Source organism: Sphaeramia orbicularis, chromosome 16, assembly GCF_902148855.1.
Source record: "Sphaeramia orbicularis chromosome 16, fSphaOr1.1, whole genome shotgun sequence".
In the NCBI taxonomy this organism is placed as follows: domain Eukaryota; kingdom Metazoa; phylum Chordata; class Actinopteri; order Kurtiformes; family Apogonidae; genus Sphaeramia; species Sphaeramia orbicularis.
Genome location: NC_043972.1, coordinates 48,300,430 through 48,322,645, shown reverse-complemented (window position 1 = coordinate 48,322,645; position 22,216 = coordinate 48,300,430). Strand labels below are relative to the sequence as shown.

The 22,216-nt window shown below is 38.0% G+C and overlaps 2 protein-coding genes and 1 long non-coding RNA gene across 3 annotated transcripts; 2 read left to right on the top strand and 1 right to left on the bottom strand.

Annotated features, from left to right (window-relative positions):
* Nucleotides 1-1,513: 1,513 nt before the first annotated feature.
* pbx2 (pre-B-cell leukemia homeobox 2) lies at nucleotides 1,514-12,969 on the bottom strand. The gene is made up of 8 exons (XM_030158285.1): nucleotides 12,686-12,969; nucleotides 11,953-12,026; nucleotides 10,873-11,117; nucleotides 9,575-9,765; nucleotides 8,878-9,013; nucleotides 6,386-6,527; nucleotides 5,675-5,769; nucleotides 1,514-2,364 (listed from the first exon to the last, which is right to left on the bottom strand). Exons 1-8 carry the CDS (start codon nucleotides 12,925-12,927, stop codon nucleotides 2,284-2,286), a joined length of 1,206 nt encoding a protein of 401 aa, XP_030014145.1. The 5' UTR covers nucleotides 12,928-12,969; the 3' UTR covers nucleotides 1,514-2,283.
* Nucleotides 5,187-20,967, top strand: LOC115435698 (uncharacterized). The gene is made up of 3 exons (XR_003937729.1): nucleotides 5,187-5,196; nucleotides 7,365-7,367; nucleotides 20,875-20,967. It is a non-coding gene; the product is annotated as an uncharacterized LOC115435698 (long non-coding RNA).
* On the top strand, nucleotides 15,846-20,015 carry gpsm3 (G protein signaling modulator 3). Its single transcript, XM_030158286.1, has 5 exons — nucleotides 15,846-16,235; nucleotides 16,618-17,094; nucleotides 17,346-17,511; nucleotides 17,753-17,994; nucleotides 19,362-20,015. Exons 2-5 carry the CDS (start codon nucleotides 16,636-16,638, stop codon nucleotides 19,500-19,502), a joined length of 1,008 nt encoding a protein of 335 aa, XP_030014146.1. The 5' UTR covers nucleotides 15,846-16,235; nucleotides 16,618-16,635; the 3' UTR covers nucleotides 19,503-20,015.
* Nucleotides 20,968-22,216: the final 1,249 nt, after the last annotated feature.

Sequence of the window (22,216 nt, the reverse complement as noted above, 5' to 3'; positions counted from 1 at the left end):
ATGGAATTACGACATCTTCTGAAACATTGATTCACCAGTAAAACCCATGGAGTTGGATCAATGACAGTGGATGGAGAAAACGGTTTTTATCCAAGATTGATATATTTTGCTGAAAAAGTCATGTTTTCTTCAGTTTTGATGCAAACTTTGAATTTACTGACCTTTTTTTTTAAACATCAAACATCAAAAAATGGTTGGGGGTCTTAATGGGTTAATTGCATTCACTATTTCCATCTATTGCATCACAGTGATTCATAGTTATCAGTAAATTAAATTATATTTTTAGATGATAAACATGATGGTGTTCATTATGTTTATTAGTTCTCTCTCATTGTTTTATTCTTGTTTAACTGACACATCTGTATTTTCCCCAATGTTAACACTGTAACTCAAATGGAAAGTGCATTTATTTAGCACTTTAACCCATAAAGACCCAGTGTTACGTTTGTGTTAGTTCCAAAATATTTTGTTCTCTATATTTAAGTGATTTTTCACAATTTAATATGACATAATCCACTGAGTTTTGTGTTTGTTCAGTGAACATCAGGTATTTTTCTATATTTAATTAACTGATCGTGTAGATGTTCATTAAAGCTCAGATTAAAGTTGAAAGTTTTTGGGCCAAACACAATGACTTCAGTTTTGTTTAACAGCAGAAAGTTGTTGGTCATCCAATCTTTAATATCTTTAATGCACTCCTGTAGTTTGGCTAGCTGATTGGCTTCATCTGGTTTAATGGATAAATATAATTGGGTATCATCAGCGTAGCAACGAAAGTCGATGGAATGTTTTCTTATGAAGTTACCTAAAGGAAGTATGTATATGATAAACAGTATTGGTCCAAGAACCGAGTCTTGAGGTACTCCAAAACTAACTGTAGTGCACTGGGAGGATTCATTATTAATGTTAACAAAGTGAGAACGATCTGTTAGATAGGATCTGAACCACATTAATGGCGATCCTTTGATACTAACTGATTTTTCCAAACGTTGCAGAAGGATGTGATGGTCAACAGTACCGAAAGCCGCACTAAGGTCTAATAAAACCAGTATAGGTGGGTCCTTTATTTCCTGTCTTTGATTATTGGACACGTTGATTAATCCAAGTGTGCCTTATTAATCAGTAGTCACAACAAGAAGTAGCAGACACACCTGGATTAATCAGTGTGTCCAATAATCAAAGACAGGAAATAAAGGACCTACCTGAAGTTCAGGAAGTAGTGGGGCTGTGCAGAGCCCATTGGGTCATATGTGATGACCATGAAAAGACGACAAACTGTATTTTACACCAATTATTTGCATGGATTGATAGAATTAATGGTTCAGAAGTTATTGAACATTTTGTCAGTAGATGGTTTTGGTCGTCAGTGGCTGTTTGGGTCTTTATGGGTTAAATACAACTCAATACGATCAGGATGTACTTCAAAATAAACTTCAGATGTGAGCACAAAGTGATAAAACTTAGACAAACAGGTGCAGTGTCGTGTTTCCATAAACCCAGAGGGATCACGAGCTGCTTGTGAATACAGAGAGTCTTTATTGTAAAAGAGGTAGAGAGTATACAGGTGTTTCACTGTACAGAAAAAAAGACAGCACTGTTGATATACTCATTCAAACCGTTAATGTGGACTCAGGCACGCCTCATTCATTTTTCCAGGGACATGTAGGCCCAGTAGAAAAAGAAAAAAACAACACCAAAAAAACAGAAACAAACACACAAAGTCTTTGGATTTTTCGCTATTGCCCTCTCATTCAATAAATGCATTCTCTCTTTCTGAGCCTTTTAAATGAAAACCATAAAATACTTGTAGCACTAATAATAAAACAGCAATAATATTAATTATAATGATATAGTGTGCTAAAAACAATGATAATGCAGCCCCCCTTGCACATTCCCCATCCCACCCACTAACACACATCTCAGTAACATGTCAAAAGTAGTGGAAAACAAACCCCTCAACCCCGATAATAAAACCACACCTGCAAGCACACCACACACACACACATACACACACTCACACAGTTAAATCACTCTACCATCCATGCACTCAGCTAAAAATCATCCAAACATAATAATAATGACCAATGCTGAGCGTTAAGGAAAGAAAAAGACAAAAAAACAAACAAACAAACAAAATATCCATCTTTAAAATAACCAAACCTAAATGACGTACAAAAAAACACAACTGCAGCCGAAGTGGGAGGTGTGATATCATTCTTTTCTGTCTTTTCTGGCGTCAATCGTCCTGTCGCTGTCATTCTGTGCCAGTGGGGCCGGGGGCCATCAGTCAGAGTTGTCCGAGTGGTCGCTGTTGGGGGAGGCGCCGGGAGGAGGCGAGTTTCGACCCTGCCAGTTTCCGTTAGCCTGAGAGGTGACAAAGAGAACACGAAGGCAGCAGAAGGCAGATTAAACCAGTTCCTCATCACCTGTCTTCATATCCTAACCCTCCTCAGACGGTTGTGGCTCCGGCGCTACATTTTGCACTTTACAGCATTCAAAAGACCATAACTCCTGAACCACGTGGGGGAGGTGTGGAAGTGGGTAGGGGAGCAGACAGTAGTAGACGGAGCGAGGCAGACAACAGCTACAGTCAATGACAGACACTTATTACTTTTAGCAGCGTTTTAGTGGTGTTTTGCAGTGAATTCATGTAAAAAAAAAACATTGTCTATAATAGTGATCGTGCTGTTTTGGAGTGTTCTACTAGTATGTTTTGCTGTGTTTTTGTGGATTTTAGATGTTTTTTCCATTGTTTTGATCTGCATTTTTGTGGTTTGTATAGTTCATCAATAGCTACATTTTAGCTGTAATAATTATATACATATATGTGTGTGTGTGTGTGTGTGTGTGTGTGTGTGTGTGTGTGTGTGTGTGTGTAAATACATATGCAGAGAGCTAGTGAGGGAAGAAAGAGATGCACACTCTGTAAAAGAAACAGATCATGGATGTTTTTCTCCCAACAAGTGGCTCTGTCCACAGAGACAGTGCTCACACAGACTAAAAATGACTACAAATAATACAAAATAATAAACTATAACATGAACACAGAATGCTCTAGATAAACAAACCTGTTAAAGCACATGTAAAGTAGTTAAAAGTTTATTTCTGTAATCTCATAAAAATTTGTTGTCGACATTTACAGCTGTTTTTCATAATTGATTAAAAAAAATGTGTCTCTTAAACATTTATTACATATAATAATGATACTTAATGCCCAGATATTGAAAGTTAAGTTCATCCTGAAAAAATGTGCAAGAGAATTGACAAAAAAGACATTTTCTGACACAAAAAAAACAAAGAAATCTGGGTGGCCTATTGTAATGGTAGTCTTAAAAGGGATAAAGTGCCATAAGTTGCAGCAGGTCTTTCTGGTGATTTCCTGTCTTTTGTATGTTTTAGTATTTGTTTTTTTAGTATTTATTTGTATATTTCTATCTTTTTCCTTAATCTATATTGTAAATATGTAAATAACATATGTACAGGACAAGTAATATAAATAGCAGATTCTCTTTTATGCTTACTGTTTCACTCTTAGATGTTTCTTTCTGCACTTTTTGCTAGTTTTGCTGCTGTAAACTGCAGTTTCCTCACAGTGGGATCAATAAAGTCATATCTTATCTTATATTGATCTGAACCCAGAGGAGGTGCTCCAGAGGGATCATGTGCTTTTTTAAATTCCCATCTTTTTTCCACAGACTTTGGCTCCTGCAGCTTCACCCTGAACAGACCAAGGACTTTCTTTCTGCTGCCCAGTCAAGTAAACCCTAACGACTGCAGATGGTCACCCACTGGCCGCCAGCCCAGTGTTTTGGCTTTAGTTATATAAGCAGAGTGGAGTAGGCACAAGTTGAACAGTCACAAACATGGGCAGGTAGAGAGCTGTGTATTTCTTACAAGAACAACATAGAGTTGTAAATATGCGAAGACTTTTAAAGATATAAAACAGGCAGGTACTGTGTGTGAATGTGTAAGTCATCAATATCACATCATTTAAGCCGGGAAGAGGTTTAAGCATCTCACTGTGCAGCTTCTGCAACCTAAGTCTACATAACATAGTAGGACAGTGGGTCCCAACCTTTTTTGACTCATGACCCCATTTTAACATCACAAATTTCTGGCAATCCCAGACATTCAAAACAGGTAAATTTTTTTTTCTAAAATGAATTTGTTTTTGATCATGTAATAGTCTGCTATACTATGTTGCAAATAAACTTTAATTTTATACAACATTTAGGCTATATAGTGTGTGTTATTATGGACGAAGGCAGAAAAGCCAGGTGTAGATTACTGGACAAAGTGAGAATTTTATTTTCCTCAGTCAGTACATGTACAGTCAGTCCAGCTTGTATTTACAAGGCTGACAATTAATACTGAAGAAACAATAACTCAAACTATGAATTATGAAAGAGCTGCAGCATCTTCTACAATGAACATTTGAAAGACAAACAGTACAACAGTGTTTCAGTTTCAGCTTCAGAGTTTGTCATGTCTTTTAGAGATTGTGATTGTCTCTCTCAACTCACCATATATTTTTATTAGTAAGTTTTTATTTTATTTTTATCAATTACTAGATATTTCAGGAGACCCCATTTGAATTCCAGGCGACCCCACGTGGGGTCCCAACCCCAAGATTAAAAAACACTGCAGTAGGAGGTCAAACACTGGTCTACATGACACATACGTTTACATAGCTCAAAGTACTATCATCTAATTTAAATTTGAATTCTAATCCTATATTTATATAAATACCAAATTTCTTACTTTTCTCTCTATACTTCCTTTTTCACTCATTTGTGGTCTTTTTCTCTGCACTTGCTTGTTGTATGTTGGGGCTGTTAACTGTGAAATTTCCACACAGTGGGATAAATAAAGTCATATCTTATTTTAACAGTCTTTGCAAAATAATCACTTCATGCTGTTCCTCAATGTTGGAGATTTAACTCTACATGTAAATACCTCTTTTGTAACAGTGGGATTGTTAGCTTATCTTCATTGTTTACAGGCAGGTGACACACACTGATGGTGTTTTGTCTTTGTAACTGCATCTCCGTCTGAGATTCAGTGCATTTTATTTTATCATTACTCAGCCTTAAATACACGTCACAGCCAAGTTTACCAGATCCATGTTGCACAGTACGGCTGTTGATATAAGGCAGCTGAAATTCCACAACCTGTAGGAACTATATGGCATGAGATGTAGCTATAGTTACAAAAGATCGCTTGATAAATTGACGTGTTGTTAGATGGTGACAATTTGAGCCTTATCCTTTGAGCTCAACCCTGTAACTCTGGTATGGTCCAGGAGTAAAGGACAAATATAAACACAGAATAAAACCAGTGATTCACCATCTAATCTGATAAGGTCAGCAAGTGCGAGGTGTGAGACAGTGCTTTAATCAGTTTCTGTATTTATATATTATATTATATTATATTATATTATATTATATTATATCACAAAACAATGAAATATCTACCTTAAGTATTTTAGCAGAACTGTTAAGGAAAGCTGAATTTTTACTGCGCCTGCATGGTAGGAAATAAATGTAAAAACTAAAAAAAAGCATGGATATGGTTTATAGGATTTGTAGTTACTGAACATAAAGACATTTTAAAGTCGGAACATCTTCATAAAACATCTCATACTCTGATGTGTGTACATGTGTCACATATTTACCTGCACTCCCATCTGATAGGCCGACTGTTCTCCGTTCACCGGTGGCACGCCGAGGAACAAGTCAGCAGAGCCGGACAGAGAGAAAGACCCAGATCCTGGACAAAAACCCAGACAGCCATCATCTCCTCAGTCAGAGGCAACGACACGCTCCTTACACTCCACTGTAGCGTCCAATACCGTTAACTGACTAGACTGGTTACACTGGTCTACAATTTTTTTAGAAATGGTCTGCCTCAGAGATTAAATGTGCTAAATGATACATATTTTAATAAGATTAATTGGAAAACAAATGACAAAAGTGCTGGTTTGCTGATGTTTTTAAGATATATGATGAAGTATTATTCCACATTTATATTGGTTTATTTACATTTATACAATATGTTCATAAATCTTTCACTCGATAGAACCTGTACAGTGAAAGTATTATAATGTGCAGAAAGTGTATTGAAGTAGATCTGGTAGCTCTGAGACTAATGTTCCTTTTGAGTAAAACACAATTCTTGAATTTCACATTTTGATCCAAGACTGTATCTTGGAAACTTCAGCCAACCAGCATTTTTGACTGGGTTTTTCTTTATCAGTGACTCACATGTGGTAAAATTTCACTACTTTTATTCTGGAAGCATTTTACTTGTAGACCAGTATTACTAAACCTGAACTAACAGCACGGTGATGGAGCTGCTGTATGATCAAGCCTTCATGAGGTCGTACCTGTGGAGTTGGGAGTGTGTGGAGAATCATCACCCTGTCTGGCTCCCAAGGCTGTCTTCATGGCATAGAGGTTGGCTTCTTCTTGGAACTTGCCAATATTTTTCTTGTAGCGGATTCTCTTGTTGCCAAACCAGTTGGAGACCTGAGGGAAAACAAATGACACAAGGCTTCATTTGTAAAGACATTTATAATGTTCACTTATTAATCAGCAGATTCAACTCAGCAACAATCAATCACTTTTCTTTCTTTAATTAAACAGCAGTCCTCATCCTCTGTTTTCAGATAAGGGCAGTATTATCTATAGCATCTATAGCTCCTGTAAGTCAGTGGTTCTCAGCTGGTCTTCAGGAGCCGCTATAACCCCTCAATGACAAGCAGCGATCCAAAGTGATAGCAGTTAAACTTCTCAAATGTATTTTATAAAAAGATGGTGTGTTTTGAACCTGAGATAATACGGAATATCACAGCATGAAAACACAGAAGACAAGTTTAATAATAAACCAAACTGACCAGCAGGTGATGATGATAAATATGGAAATATTCGCTTTAACACTAAATTAGGTAGAATCTAACCAAAACCAAAAATAAGCACTCAGTTACAAATTAAAAGAGCATTCAGACAATTATTCAAGCATTAAACAGACTGAGGTTTTTGTCCTCAGTGTAGGTAAAACCATATCTGATGTAGTCATTGTCATACCTGAGTTTTGCCATGATATAAATAGAAACTTTTGGGTTTTCTTTTATTCTGTGAAATAGCTGGTGTTCATTAGCATTACAGCGCATTGCTGCCCCCTACTGAATGGACGGCGCTCAGCTTCATTAAAAATAATGCACGGGATTGGTTTATTAACATTGTTTTTTGCCCAGGCTAAGGCCCACGACCCACTGAAAACGGGTTTGCGACCCACTTTGGGTTCCGATCCACCAGCTGAGAATCACTACTGTAACTGATTAGTAAGAATACCACTCTTTGCAGTATGTCATTGTTACTGTAACTACAGGGTGGGGAAGCAAAATTTACAATATTTTGAGGCAGGGATTGAAAGACAGTGTATGACCAATTAGTTTATTGAAAGTCATGAGAATTTATTTGCCACAAGAAAATTTACATAATAGAAAATGTTTTTATTCTATATGTCCTCCTTCTTTCTCAATAACTGCCTTCACACGCTTCCTGAAATTGGCGCAAGTGTTCCTCAAATATTCGGGTGACAACTTCTCCCATTCTTCTTTAATAGTATCTTCCAGACTTTCTCGTAATAGTTTTGCTCATAGTCATTCTCTTCTTTACATTATAAACAGTCTTTATGGACACTCCAACTATTTTTGAAATCTCCTTTGGTGTGACGAGTGCATTCAGCAAATCACACACTCTTTGATGTTTACTTTCCTGATTACTCATCTGGGCAAAAGTTTCTGAAAAGGTATGGATAATAGTGTTAGGTATGATTATGACATCAATATATGTTTGGTTTCAAAACAATTGACGTAGTGCCTGCTGAGAAAAAACAACTAAATGTTCATTGTAAATTTTGCTTCCCCACCCTGTATACAGAACATACATGTACCGTAGCCAGTGTACACAGAGCTGATACTGATGACCTTTCTGTCACATTTAATTTACATCACTGAATGAAACATCTATGTCATAATTGGTGGAGACTTTAAGACTTGAACCCAAAAAAAGACCGATCAGAAATCCCTATAAAAGACCAGTTTGTTAGTTCAGTCTGAATACATCTGTGCTTATTAATGGCAAGAAGACTGCCCTGCCAACACTAATGTGGATATTTTACATCCTCAGATTCATCTCTGTGTTTAAGCCTCTCACTGGGCCCAGAGTTATCACACATTGTTCAAGTGATCATACAAACAGCAAAACGTGATATGCTTTATCAAATAATGACAGTTATCTCATGATGACAAAACAGATCACCACACCTGGGTTTCTCCCCAATACTCTGATGTCTTCATGTATGAAGACATATGATTTATTTCATTCTTTAACATCTGTGCATATGTTTAAAAAAAATATTGAAATTGGAGTTGAACGTGAGGTGAGGACAATAACAGGAAGTTTGATTCTACCGTTACTACATACAAATGTACCCCAAAAGAAATCTAATAATAGATGGAAACGTCTGAACCAGGGTTTTGTGATTATTTGATTTCTATGTAAATGTGTCACATCTGATTATTACAAAATCTGTTTACTCCCAGTAACTGGATTTTTATGGTCATGTAAATGGGCTCAGTGACACTTAAACAGGTCTATATATACAGAGATTTTTAAGAAATGCTTTCCCAAGTCAAGGCTTTAAAACTCTAGTTTGTGTGAATCCACATGAACTGGGAAAACAAACAGATTTGAAAATGATGGAGTCGTCCTCATTTTCTGTTACTTGGTGCTTTTTCTTATGAATAAACACATGACATATCAAATTCAGCTACTACACATACAGATGTCAAACAAGAGGCCAGTGTTTTACCTGAGACACGGTGATCCCACACTGTTTGGCAAGTTCCTCTTTGGCTTCTTCACTGGGGTAAGGGTTGGACAGGTGGGAGTAGAAATATTCATTCAGGACCTCTGTGGCCTGTTTGCTGAAGTTACGCCTCTTGCGCCTGATGAGACATACAATGGATGAGTAACCGTTAAAAACCAAACCCTGCAACCATCAACACTTCAGCTGTGGTCAGAGAATCAAGGTTCCCACCCTCTTTCAACACACTTAGTTCCTCTTTTTGATATATTTTAAAGAAAAAAAAACAAACAAAAAATATCCAGTGAGTGTTTGTATAAAGGACTTAAAGGTGACACATACTTCCTTCCTAAACTATGCCCCAAAGTTTGTTTTCTGAATTCTTTGTTTCCTTCTAACTTTAAATACAAAGTCACCCACAAATTCGAGTGCTCCGAACCCCCCCTCCCCCTCCAGTGGTTTTGTTGTAGATAAGGAATATACTACCATTCATTGTGATAGTTTCAGAGGTGCTCTCTGTTGATACAGCCCATTGTAGAATATTGGCATCAGGCTGCAAGATCAGGCACCAAAACAGATTTGTATTCCTTTAAATATACGTTAAAAGTTTATTTTTGATCAAACTAAGGACAGTCTAACTATTACAGTCGGTACTGCATGTGAACCGACTGTAATGAATGCATGATTCCAGTCACCCACGTACCGAGCATCAAGGAAACGGGACCTCAGGATCATCACTGCTTCACAGGTGCTCTGCTTGAGCTGGGTCTGGATGGAGCTGAACTTGCGGTGGATGATGGCCACCATGCGCTCAATCTCTCGTGGAGTGACGGGTCGCGTGCGTGACTGTTCCCTAAGCAGGTTCATCACATGGGTGGTGAACTCTGTGCACGCCTGGGGAAACGACGAAACAGAAAGAACAGAGGGAACAGAAAGAACAGAGGGAACAGAAGGACAGGCATTTAAGAACAGAAATGTGCACATACCCACCAAACCATACTGAGTCAAAGAAGCACAACTGGACAGAAAACATCTTTAGCTCCTTTCTTGGACTCTGACATCTCTCAGTCTTCCTCCGTCATTGTAAGATTTTTATTTCTTGCATTCACAACAACACTTCAATATTTTGCCAGAGGAGGGTGCTACATATCACTGAGTGAAACAAACTCCAACTTACACTACAGCCTTTTATAAAGTAACTAAAACCAGCAAAACCCTTTTGCATATGGAATTTTGTTTTTGTTTCTCTGTTGTATGGAACCCACCCTGGATGTACAAAGTTACACGGTACATAACTATGTGAATTCAAGTCAAGATCTGCAATGTTATCCTCTTTAAGATTTTACTGTTGGATAAGATGTTTCTAAGCACCATTAGTCATCCAATAGTCTGGTTCACAGTATGTATTCTGCTGGAATAATCCTTCCACTGGGTGACCATTACAGTGTCCCTTCAACTACCCTAGAGTTGCTATTTTAAAGTCTCACTATCTGAAAGAACAACCTCAAAGCTGCAACTCCACACTGAAAAGGTTCATAAAGACATGCATCCTGTTTATTATTTTCAGAGATTTTGTCATTTTAATGCCATGGTTCACTTCCTTGTGTACAAATGTTCCACCATAACTTGTCCCTGACTTTAGTTTGTAATGAGAACAGTGCTGCACTAACACGGTGTGGCAAATAGTGATGCAACATATCTGAATAGACATTAGCATATATTAAGGCTCCAATACTAATTTAAATGTGTATTGTTTGACTCCAACCCAAACTCTGAGGCTAACAACCTCCATGACATGATTTGGAAACATCCTAAAAAGTGGACAAGGGGTTGAAAAGGGGAGACAGAGATTAAAGAGATTTCTGCTAGCAAAAATGTACCCTCTAGCATAGAAGGGTTCTGCTGCTGAACTCTATACCTATCATGCTATTAGAGGATGCTGTTGGCAGAGTAGTTCTAGCACAGGCAGACGTGTACAGACAATGTGTACAGTCACGATACCTGCTCGTACTTCTCCAGCTCAGTGTGGTAGATACTGCGAATCTGGCTCAACTTGCTTTTGTAGTCGGAGTGCTCGAGTGAGCTGTCGGGTGACATCCCTCCTGAGCTGGTGGCCGCAGACACGGCAGCAGCAGCACCACCTCCTTTCTCCGGCCCCGCCACGCCCTCTGCCAGCAGCATGTTGTCCAGTCGCACCAGCTGAGGGTCCTGAGGCTCCTCCTCCTGGTTGTTCCTCATGGACAGGCCTGTTTTAAGACAAGGGTCAGTCTCTGTTGGTTTTGTCATTAAAATAACAACAGAAAAATGAAAGTGTCTTTGAAGAGATGAGTTTAATGCAGCTTATCTTTACTTTCTAATTTAATTTACTAATCATCTGGTGATGAAATGTCTTTGTTCTTGAGCAGCATCATTCACATTTTCCCAAAATATCCTATCTTATAAGTGAACAGTAGATGCCAATTCTGTTATGATAGCATTGCTGAGATAATATATATGGGCAATGGAAAGATATTGATCCCATGGGCTGCCCTTACATTCATCTATACTTGCATTTATGAAGCATCAACTACATTAAAAGATAGCAGTAGACTGAATGTAATGGAATGAACTTAATATAAAGAGTCTTGCATAGAAAACAGTACAGTAATACTGCACAGGAGTTATATATGGTTCCAGTTTGACTAGGTAGAACTGCATTTATTTACCTTACATAAACCTTATATCCCTCCTAAGTTGTCCACCAGCTATTGTTAGATACGGTTTCTAAATAGAAACCTGGAGCAGTGTAACCTGTTCTGTTAACCTGAAGCCTTGACAGCAGCTGGACAAATATGCAGCTGCTGTAACACCGACTTAGACTGAACATAAACACACTCATCTTCGCTTCTAACAAAGCTAATATATTGAAAGCTACTGACAACAAAACTGTTTTGTTTGAGCGCACATGATGACGGCTTCTGTTTGACAGTGTCAACAGTATTACTAACATAGTAGGACATCTACTGTGTGGAAATCCCTGGCTGCCGTTCACACTGAAAACATAATACAGTACAATAAGAGAACAGATCATATTAACGTTACCAGTCTTTTCTTTGATCTCGCACAAAACGCTGAACAATGCAGGCTTCATTCGGTGACAGTTGAGGGCATGTTTCCTGCGCAGGGAGAAAAACACGACTTGAAACTAGCACAAAATGCTAACTTTATAGTTCAACTAAGTGCCAAACCATATGCAAACTGCCCAAAACAAGCATTAGCCTAGATAACTGACTAATTAGCTTTAGCCAAGCTAAATTAGCACTTTAGCTTATGGGTAACATGAAGCCAAAATATTATTACTTATTTGTAGGTTTCTCGAATAGAGCACACTAAAATCTATTTTTATTTAGTTTTCTGACCTCATTCGTGTAAACAAAACCATGCGAGTATGATTATAACATTAACATTAGTGGCAACTAAAGCTATTTTTGTTAGCATTGGCTAGTTAGCTTTGGCTAACCTAGCCTAGCCAGCTAACAATGGCTATGTTTTAAGCGATCGATGCTACCACATATACATGTTTGTAAGCTGGTCCAGATTTAGGGAAAACCCACCGCCCCAACAACACCTGAATACAGGCGTGGAATTTTAACAACAAAAGTATCTTTGTTTTTGTTCGTTAATTAGTTATTTAAAATGTAAATAATCGGAAACAATAGGTTGAAGTTCAGGAAACTTTGTCACTGCGGGACGGAATCGACAACACGGAAAAGAAAAAAAAAAGCCTTCAACCTCAATAACCTTTAAAATGAACAAAATTAAAGTTGACACTAACTTTGCTTGTGCCTCATCCAAACTTTGGTCGGTGATGGTCATTATTTGCTGCAGTATGTCACCAATATCTCTGCGGGTTTCATGTCCGTTTTCTGTGCCCTCGAGGCCGGAGTCCCCTCCGTCGGACCGGTGCTGGGAAGGTTGATGAACCGAGTTAAGCGCATGCATCCCGGGGTGGCCACTCATGCCCAGTCCCCGGCCGTTGGAGGCCCCATTGCCCGTCAGAGGCTGCTGCTGCAACATCTTCAGCGACGCACAGTGGCGACGACTGCTGCCCGACGGTTCACTGACACACAACAACACAGGCAGGTCCGTGGATGCACCGGGGGGAGCAGGGGCCTCTAGCGACCGGCACACAGAGGTACAGGGCGGCGGAGGGGGCCCGGCAACACCCACGGACCCACGGAGCAGGAGCATGGGCCCAAAAGTTTACATACTGTCCTAAACTACTTTTATCAACATTTGTAAACTTTTTGAATTTTTAAACAAACTTCACTTTTTGTTCATCAGGAGACTGTTAAGTTATTTTTGTTTTGCATCTTTGCACTCTTTCCAAACTTATTTCAGTCTAAATAGACGGAATGTGCGCAAATAGTCGATTAGTCAAAATGGCATAGTCGAATTTTTTTTCGAGTTATTTTTATTTTATGAATGTTTCTGATACTACTACCTGGCATCTGCCTCTGCTAACCCAAATAGACCCAGTACTACATTTGTGTGTTCCCAAATTAAATTTTCTGTCTATTTAAGCTCACTAAATGATTTATCACCATTTATTACAATATTATTCTCTGTATTTTCCATTTTAGATCATGTATTTTCCTATAATTTACTGATCACGTCGATGTTCATTAAAGCTCAGAGTAAATTCAAGAGTTATTATATCAAAACACAGAAAACTGAAGAAATAGTGACTTTACTCAAAAAAAAAAAAAAAAAAAAAAAAAAACTTTAAACAAGTGTGTCCAACCACTGTCATTAATTAAACTCCATGAATTTTAGTGGTGAATCAATGTTGTAGAAGATGATGGTGTTTCCACGTTCACTACGGAGCCTCTGAAGGTCCAAATGGGTCGTATCTGATGACCATGAAAAGATGACAAACTGCATTTTACACAAATTACTTACATGCATTGATAGGATTAGCGGATCAAGAGGTATTAAACATTTTAGATCAGTAGATGGATTTGCTTTTTGGGTCTTTATAGTTAAATAAAGTCTAACAATGTGTTATAAGCATTTTTAAATAAATAGATAGCATACTTGGGTGTCTCCCAATCCCTAGTTATTTTGTTGTTGTTGTTTTTCTAGTATTTTTTTTGTTTGGTTTGAGTGAATGGTGTCATGACTAATCAACTTAAATTGGTTTCATTCTTCAACAATAAAAAGTAAGTAAGAAGCCCATTCATTCTGCGTACATAGGACACACATACACACATGAATGTGAATGTGGAAACACTATCATCTTCTACAACACTGATTCACCAGTAAAACCCATGGAGTTGGATCAATAACAGTGGATGGACACACTTGGTTTATGTTCAGTTAATGATAGATTTGCTGAAAAAGTTACTTTTTATTCATTTTTTTCTGTTTTGATATATAACCTTTGAATTTACTGTGAGTTTTCATGAAGATCTAAATAAAATACAGGAAGTTAGATATAGGGAAACATATGATTTACAGTGAAAAATGCAAGATACAGAGGCTATTATCATAATTAACAGTGATAAATCACTTAGGAAAGGTTAAATATTCATTTGGGAACTGCCAGAAATGTAGCACTGGGTCTTTATGGGTTAAAAAAGTGCATGCATATTGTTACCTAAGTTTTTTTTTTTAGTTGAGCCAATATGTTTTTTTTTTTTTTGAGTGTAAAGAAAAACGATGACGAAGACATAAAAATGAAAAGAAACAAAAAAGTTCGTAAAAAGACACTATAACATGTAACAAGATGACTATTACAGATCAAAGCACACATCACATATCACTCATGTGGCAATGATGAAAATGTAAAAGATGCAGGAAGATGTAAGCAAGAGGAAAATTTTAATTTAATCAGGTGTAAAAAGATGTAATAACATGGACACACTGTGGTCTCATTTATTTATTTAGAGCTTATTTTCACCATTTTTGTTACCCTGATTAAAATTAGAGCAACAAGCGAAAAATAGACATCAAATCAGTGTAAAGAAGATGAGAGCAGTCTGAGTTCATTCAGCAACAGCAGAAGTTAAAATATGAAGACAATGAAAAAAGGACAAAATGTCTGTTTCACATTTTTTGTTATTTTTTTCACCTATACAAATAATCCTTTAATCAAATAAAAGAAAATAATCAGTATATTATCGTTTACAAAAATAACTGACAGCTTAATCGATTACAAAAATAATCAATAGCTGCAGCTCTGGTTCAAACACCAAAAATAATAGGGTTTTATTTCTCTTTTTCTCTTTTTTACTCAGGAAAAGCCTAAATAAATGGACTCACATGAAAACACAGGTGAACTTCAGTCAAACACTGCAGACCAGCGACAACCACCACTGGTTAAAAGGTGAAACAAAATGAACGACAATGAAAAAAATGTTAAACACACAAGATTGAAAAAAGACAAAACAACACAAAAGGTCAATCTTTCTTTTTACCAGTCTGTCCTTTGACACAAATAGAAAGTAAAAGGAAATAAAGTGTAGATGTTTGACACCTTTGGTAAACAGAGAACACCATATCACTACTGACTGGGTGAAATGTAACCCTGACAAAAAAAACAGCAAACAAAAAAAACCCATCAGCATTACTTCAGAAAGCAGAAGTGTTTTTCTTTCTGAAAATGTAATTAAGAAGAAATACTATTTGACTCAATAAAGTTCACCTGCCATTCTTTAAGTGTGAGGCTTTAGTTTTTTGTTTTTTTTTTAACACTATGGAAATAATCAGATGAAGAAGACCACTTTATTTTTTTTTTTGTACATTCACTGCTTAAACTGATCAATCTCACATCGACCGCTTGTCTCACTTGTCTGCTTCTACTTCTCCTTTCAGCTGCGAGTCAACAGGATGTGGATGCCAAAACCACAGCAGCGTCAAAGAGCCAAGCGCCTGTTTCAACATGTTGCACTTGGGTCTGACATAATTAAACGCAGCACTTAAAGCAGCAGCTGCTACAGACGCTCTGACACTCACTCATTTAGGATTTAAAAAAAAAAAAAAAAAGAGAGAGAGATTGCTTTGGATTGGAAGAGAAAGCACAACCAATGGGTTTTTCTTCTGCTTTTTTTTTCATCTTCATAATAGTATGCGTTGTCAGATGTGGGCCAAGTAAATAGGGGTGGGCTGTGGTAAGAGGAACAGGAAGAGAGAAGACGAGAGAAAGAGAAAAGGTAGAGAGGCAGACAGAGGGGAGGGAGCTCGTCACGTCGGCATGTTCAAGTATTCATAGCACAGTTTTTTTTCCACAAAGATACTGACCGGACAAATGTTGAGTCAGATATGTTGAGTTTAGTGGCGTGACTTCAAGACACAATGCTTTAGCGACACCTCAGAAGATAAAGGTAAGGAGGAACTTCATTTAAGGGGTAAAAACTTGTGTGAATACTATGTGTGGGGGTGCATTTTTCTGTGAATTTCACTGATCTGTTTGGTAAAATATACTTTAAGAGGGTAAAGAAGCTGATGTTTAAGGCATAGGAGCAGAGATAATGATGTCACGGAAATCTGAGTTTAGTTAATTCTCGGCTTAAACATCTGTAGTCAACACGTTCCAACCTGCCAAACAGGTTTCGCTCACATTTCTTTGTAGGTACAGCTGCTCTGTTCCAATGCTCTGTGTTGATACTTGCCATTGTAGTTGAACATGTGTGTTTATCACTTACATATGAACAAGTGACCTCAGATGTTTGACCTAAACCTCCATCCTATATGTTGCTCCCTCAGGGTTTTGACAGATTATTAATGGACAGCTCAGAAATCAGTGTTGAAATGGGTGAGAAGGGGCCGCTGGAGCCCCTGGTCATCACCGAGGAGGGGGATACAACACAGGGCGTCGCTGAGACAGAGGCTGCCATCGTATCAGCCGTCACCGCAGAGTCGACTCTAGAAAAGGAAGAGGATGACAGACAAGAAAACGAGAAGGGGGAAAACACAGCCGGAGCGATGTGCAACGAGAAAGAACGTTTGCAAAACAGCACAGAGGAAGAGCAGACAGATGAAGATGTAGCAGGCAAGGAGGACAACACTGAAAGGGATAAACTGGAGGAGAAAGAGAAGGAGAAGGAGAATGATGGACAAGAAAGTGGTGAGAGTGAAGAGCAAGAACACAAGGAGATGGAGGTCCAAGAAAAACAAGTGGATGTAGAGGAATTGAACTGTTCCCATGAGGAGACCCAGAGCCAAGAGGATGATCCAAAAAAGGTCTGTGGAATGTTCTTCTGCTGTTATTGTGCTCGAAATAACTTCTCTCAATTACAGGCTCATGCAGTAAGCGAAATGTTTGTCTTTTATGTTCTTGACTTCACAAACTTCCAGTCTAGTTCTGATTGTGAAAACAGTCTTGTGGTGGAAACATTTTTGTACGTAGGAGGTGAGTTCTTCTGCTGTGCCAACAAAACCGTCACTACCACACTTTGACAAAACCATGTCCTTTATATATTGTATTTGTTCAGGCTCATCGATTAACCCCCGACTTCCCAGAGTCTTTGTACGAGCTCCTGTGCACCTTACAGGAGGGCAGACGACTCAATGACCAGCGCTGTTCCTTCAGGCTGGAAGAGGGCATCAGGAGGAGGAGGTGCCATTCGGAACCCAACACCACCAAACCTGCCAACAGAGGTAGGAGCGCTGTGACAGAGCTCTGGGGAACTGATGAAACTGGTGCAGCTGTTGCAACTTTTTTCCACGTAGCAATACTGACTCATGTTGATCAAGCTGCATCAACATGAAACCACCCGCACCGTCCACCTCAACTTTAGAGTTTCTTTTGGAAATCATTGCCAGAGGTTTTCTTGTGTTTTTTCTTTGACTCTCCTGCTGTGTGACCATCAAAGCTTGTCCCTCTCTATTCTCTCCGCAGTCGTCTTTTCCTCCATGACTTCACTGCAGAAAGAGGAGTTTTTCGATTTGGTGGCCACTGCTCAAGCCCGCCGGCTGGATGACCAGAGGGCACTGCTCGGACGCTCACCACCACCAAAACCAAGGTTCAGAAGTTTCAGAGGAAGCATAAAACAACTGTCTTTTGTGAGGAAGCCAGAACCAGAGCCAGAGCCAGCCCCAGTGCCCAAAGAAGATCTGTATAATATGATTCTCACCACACAAGTAAGTCATTTAGGCATTTTATGTGTAACCTTGGCATCTGTTTGTTAAATAAAGGCCAGTCATATCACACACAAGAAGAGAAGGTCTGAAAATATGAATCTGTGTGAAGTCATGTGTCTTGCAGCAAAATACGTATCATCACACAGAGGTTAGGATTCATTATATTGTGTTAGATTGCACTACTATGAACAGGCCACCATCTTTAAAACATATGAACTCAGAAATGGCTCAACAGAATTAAACTTTTGGCTCATCTGTTCATCCTTGAATTCAAGGATGAACTGATTATATTTTGGTGGCTGAAGGTCAAAGGGACTGAATAAGATAAAAGTCATTAAAATAAAAACTCAGAGAGAACTGTATGAAAAGAGGATAGTGGACACACTTTAAATGTATTATTCAAATGTGATTTGTATCCAGTTTAATATATGTAATACAGAGGTTAGCGTTTATCTGTGTTGTCATATGTTGCAATACAGTATGCACAGTTGTTTATTGCTTTTTTTTTTTTTTTACTACAATTTTAATGTAATATGATTATGTACAGTATTGTGATATCCCTGTTGTGGTTTATTGTGATACTTTAAGTGAGGCAATATTTCATGATTTTCTTAAATCTAATTTTAACTGAATGCAATATGTATCATGATGCAGGGATTACAGTGTGATATATAGAAATACAAAGGTCAAAGTCAGCTTTATTGTCAGTTTTTCCATATGTGCAGCGCAAACAGAAGACTGAAACTGCATAACTCAAAGGCCCATGGTGCATCAAAGAACATAGTAAAAAAAAATGTAAAAAAAGAAAATATCTAGAAACAACAAAGAGCTGAAGAAACAAATAAATAAAACTTAACTCAAGTCACCTAACAGAATAAAGCACATTAAAGGATAAAGTGACAGCAGTGAAATGACAAGGGAATAGGTGAATTAAAGTGGAAAAAAGTGACAGAAAAAGGAAAGCAATGTATTGTGATTTGTAATCACATTTATATTCAATATGATTCAATATATTGTGATACTGTTGCAAGGTGATATTATGCAGTTTTATTGTCATTTGGATCTACGACCATACATACTGTCACATAGAGCTAATTTTTTTTTTTTTTTTCTGATTTTAGTGAAAGTAATAAAAACTGAGTCTAAAATGTTACAGACTGTAATTTGTGTTTATCACAGACCCTGAAACATCCAACTACAAACCACAAGTACCAATTTTTGGCTGTAAACTATTAAAATATATATATTAATAACCTATTCATTCCTTCTTAGTATCAGAACAGTATCACAGAACAGAATACTCCAATAGTCCTGTTTTCCCACGGCCTGTACTCCAGTGTCATGAACTTTCCATCTTCTGCCCTCAGGCTCAGGGTCGATTGGAGGACCAGCGCAGTCGGGCCCCGGGCCCCATGGACGACGAGGACTTCTTCTCCCTCCTCCTGAGGGTCCAGGGGGGGCGCATGGAGGAGCAGAGGACTGAACTACCACGCCTGCTGCAAACCTGAGACGGACAAAGCAAAACACACTGGGGTCACTGTGAGCCCTCAGTGATGTTTGTCTTGTCTCAGCTGCCCGTTTTTTGAGCCTGTTCATGTTGTTTGTGGAGAGTTTCCATCCTTCTGATGGTGTCGGTCAGTGATAAAGCTGTTGAGACTGTGGCAGAACGCTAATGTTTGACACACAGATCTTTTAACTTAACTAGATCCTGGTGAAAATGTGGACTTTACTGCTTCTTTGGTAATTTTTTTTGTTTCAAAACAGGACTGTGGCTGAAAGAGGCTGTGCTTTGTTATCTTGCAAAATTTGCATTTTACTGAATGTTACTGAATGACTGAGTGGGTTTTGTGTGTTCTTATCCTGCTTGTGTGGGAAGCACTCAACTGATTTCTGTTATTTTTCTTATTTGTAGATATTAAAGACAGGAGGAGGGCGATGAGGAGATAATAGCTTCGAGGTTGTACAGTGGTTTACTGTATGATAATAGACCTTTAGAAAATAAATACAAGTTGTTCCTCAGACTTTTGCATTCATACATTTATTAAAAATTTTCCAACAAAGGCAAAAAGACATGTCACATCCTCTAATGAGAATATATTACAACATACACCCTCTCATTTTTATTTCATTTTTACATATCAAACACACAGTAATATCAACAACACATTTTTATTCGTCAACCTTGGTAATAACCTTGCTTGGTTATTATGATCATTTATCATCATTCCTTTTCAAACTAATGATCATTCTAATCTTTTCAGACACTTTTAAAATGTATTTTTCTTCCTCTTGCAAATGAATCACTAAAACACGCACACATAAAAACACAGGTGAGCTTGTGCTGTTCCATTTAGAGAACAAACCAAGCAAAGATAAAGTTAATTTTTTACAGAGCGTTATCTCAACTTCCTGAATTTTGATCAGCGGCTCCTTTTAGTTAAAAGTCACACCATCAAACTCTGTACTGTATGCATGCATGTATAATAACAATATACAAGGATGTGGCTGATGGCACTGTAGACAACTTCTCCCTCTAAAAATAGAACTTAAGTTTACTTTAAGTCTACTAACAATTTAGTGTTACAACTACATGACATGATCTACTGATGAAATTGTTAATAATTAAACCAAGACATAATTATTAATGTGGGCAGTGGTGGGCTGTGCATTTGGTACCTGGGCCTTCAGTGGGGACTTACTGGACTTAATCCACCTTTTAATACCACCACTATGACGTCACAATTATAGAAACCATCAATACTATACAAAAAAAAAGTGCAAAATAACACGATGTGGCATTACAGAGAGAGAGAGAGAGAGAGAGAGAGAGAGAGAGAGAGAGAGAGAGAGAGAGAGAGAGAGAGAGAGAGAGAGAGAGAGAGAGAGAGAGAGAGAGAGACATTTCCTGTATTAAGGATGAAAACCATTATTACTAAAGTAAGAAACCCAGTTAAGACAACTCCAAACCTCTACAACCGCAACTTGTATGTCATCTGGATGGTCTGGAGAGGTTCACAATCAATATTTATCTCGTAATAACATTAAAAAAACCTTAAATTAAATGTAAATAAAAAAACATCATAGCCTACTCATCAGAGATGCTCATTATTTATTTACAAAATCCATCCTCCTTTCTTTGTGCAGGAAACCTTCACTGACTCTGTCCTAGAGGTGGTCTGTGTGTTTCAGTTCCATCCATAAATCCTTTTTTATGTCCATGGAGGACAATGCGGAAAGTCTCCTCTGTCCAGTCGTATTCCTGATTTAAGTTTCTATTCTCTTGTGGACAGAATGTTCGCTTGGCCAGCTAGCTAAGGCTGGCCGACCTCTCCTCACCATGTCCAGCTTTTCAGGAAAAATCTGCCTTGAAAATGTTTTTTTAAGTATGTCGGAAACAAAATCATTTTCCTCTCCTCTGTCAGCCATTGTGGGCATAATTTTTTTTTTTTTTTACCTCAAATGTATTAATAGTTCAGTTCAATTCAATTCGCTTTATTGGCATGAATTAAAAAGAATATTGCCAAAGCTAAATTAAACAAGTGGTTCCAGGCACAACAAACCCCGGCCCTCGTTCATATTGTAGCTTATTTCGTCATTGATCCAGCTGATGTCATCATGTTTATGCGTGTGCTGATGTCAGCATATCAATTGCCTCTATATATGTGCCAAGTCTGAAGAAAATTTTAACAAAATTGATGTTTTTATAGACATTTGAAATTTTGCCCATTAGAAGTCACTGGGAGAAGAAAAAAACATCTAAAAAATTCATAAAAATTTGAACTTTGCCCTATTTTTCCCAAAATGTAATCACATCTATTCTGGGTCTCTAGCAATCTATAAACCCAATTTAGTATGAATTCAACCTATAGTTTTGCTGCTAGAGTGTTAACAAACAAAACAAACAAACAAACAAACTGAACCAAAAGCAATACCCCTTGCCTCCCCTTCAGGGGGCGGGGTAATAATAGTTTTGCTCTTACCATCCAATCAGTGGAAGGATAAATGCTGATGACATTGGGGACCAGCTGGTCCTGTGAGGGGAAACTGAAAAACTTTAAAAAAAAAACAGTCCTGATGCTTTACAGTTTAAGTTACATCGCCCAGCAGTCCTCATTCTGAAGGCCCAGGGCAGATTAGACTAACCCTGGCAACACATTGAGACTGAAATCTGATTGGACAAAATATCTCACATACACACACTGGAAGCGCTGCAGCTACGAGA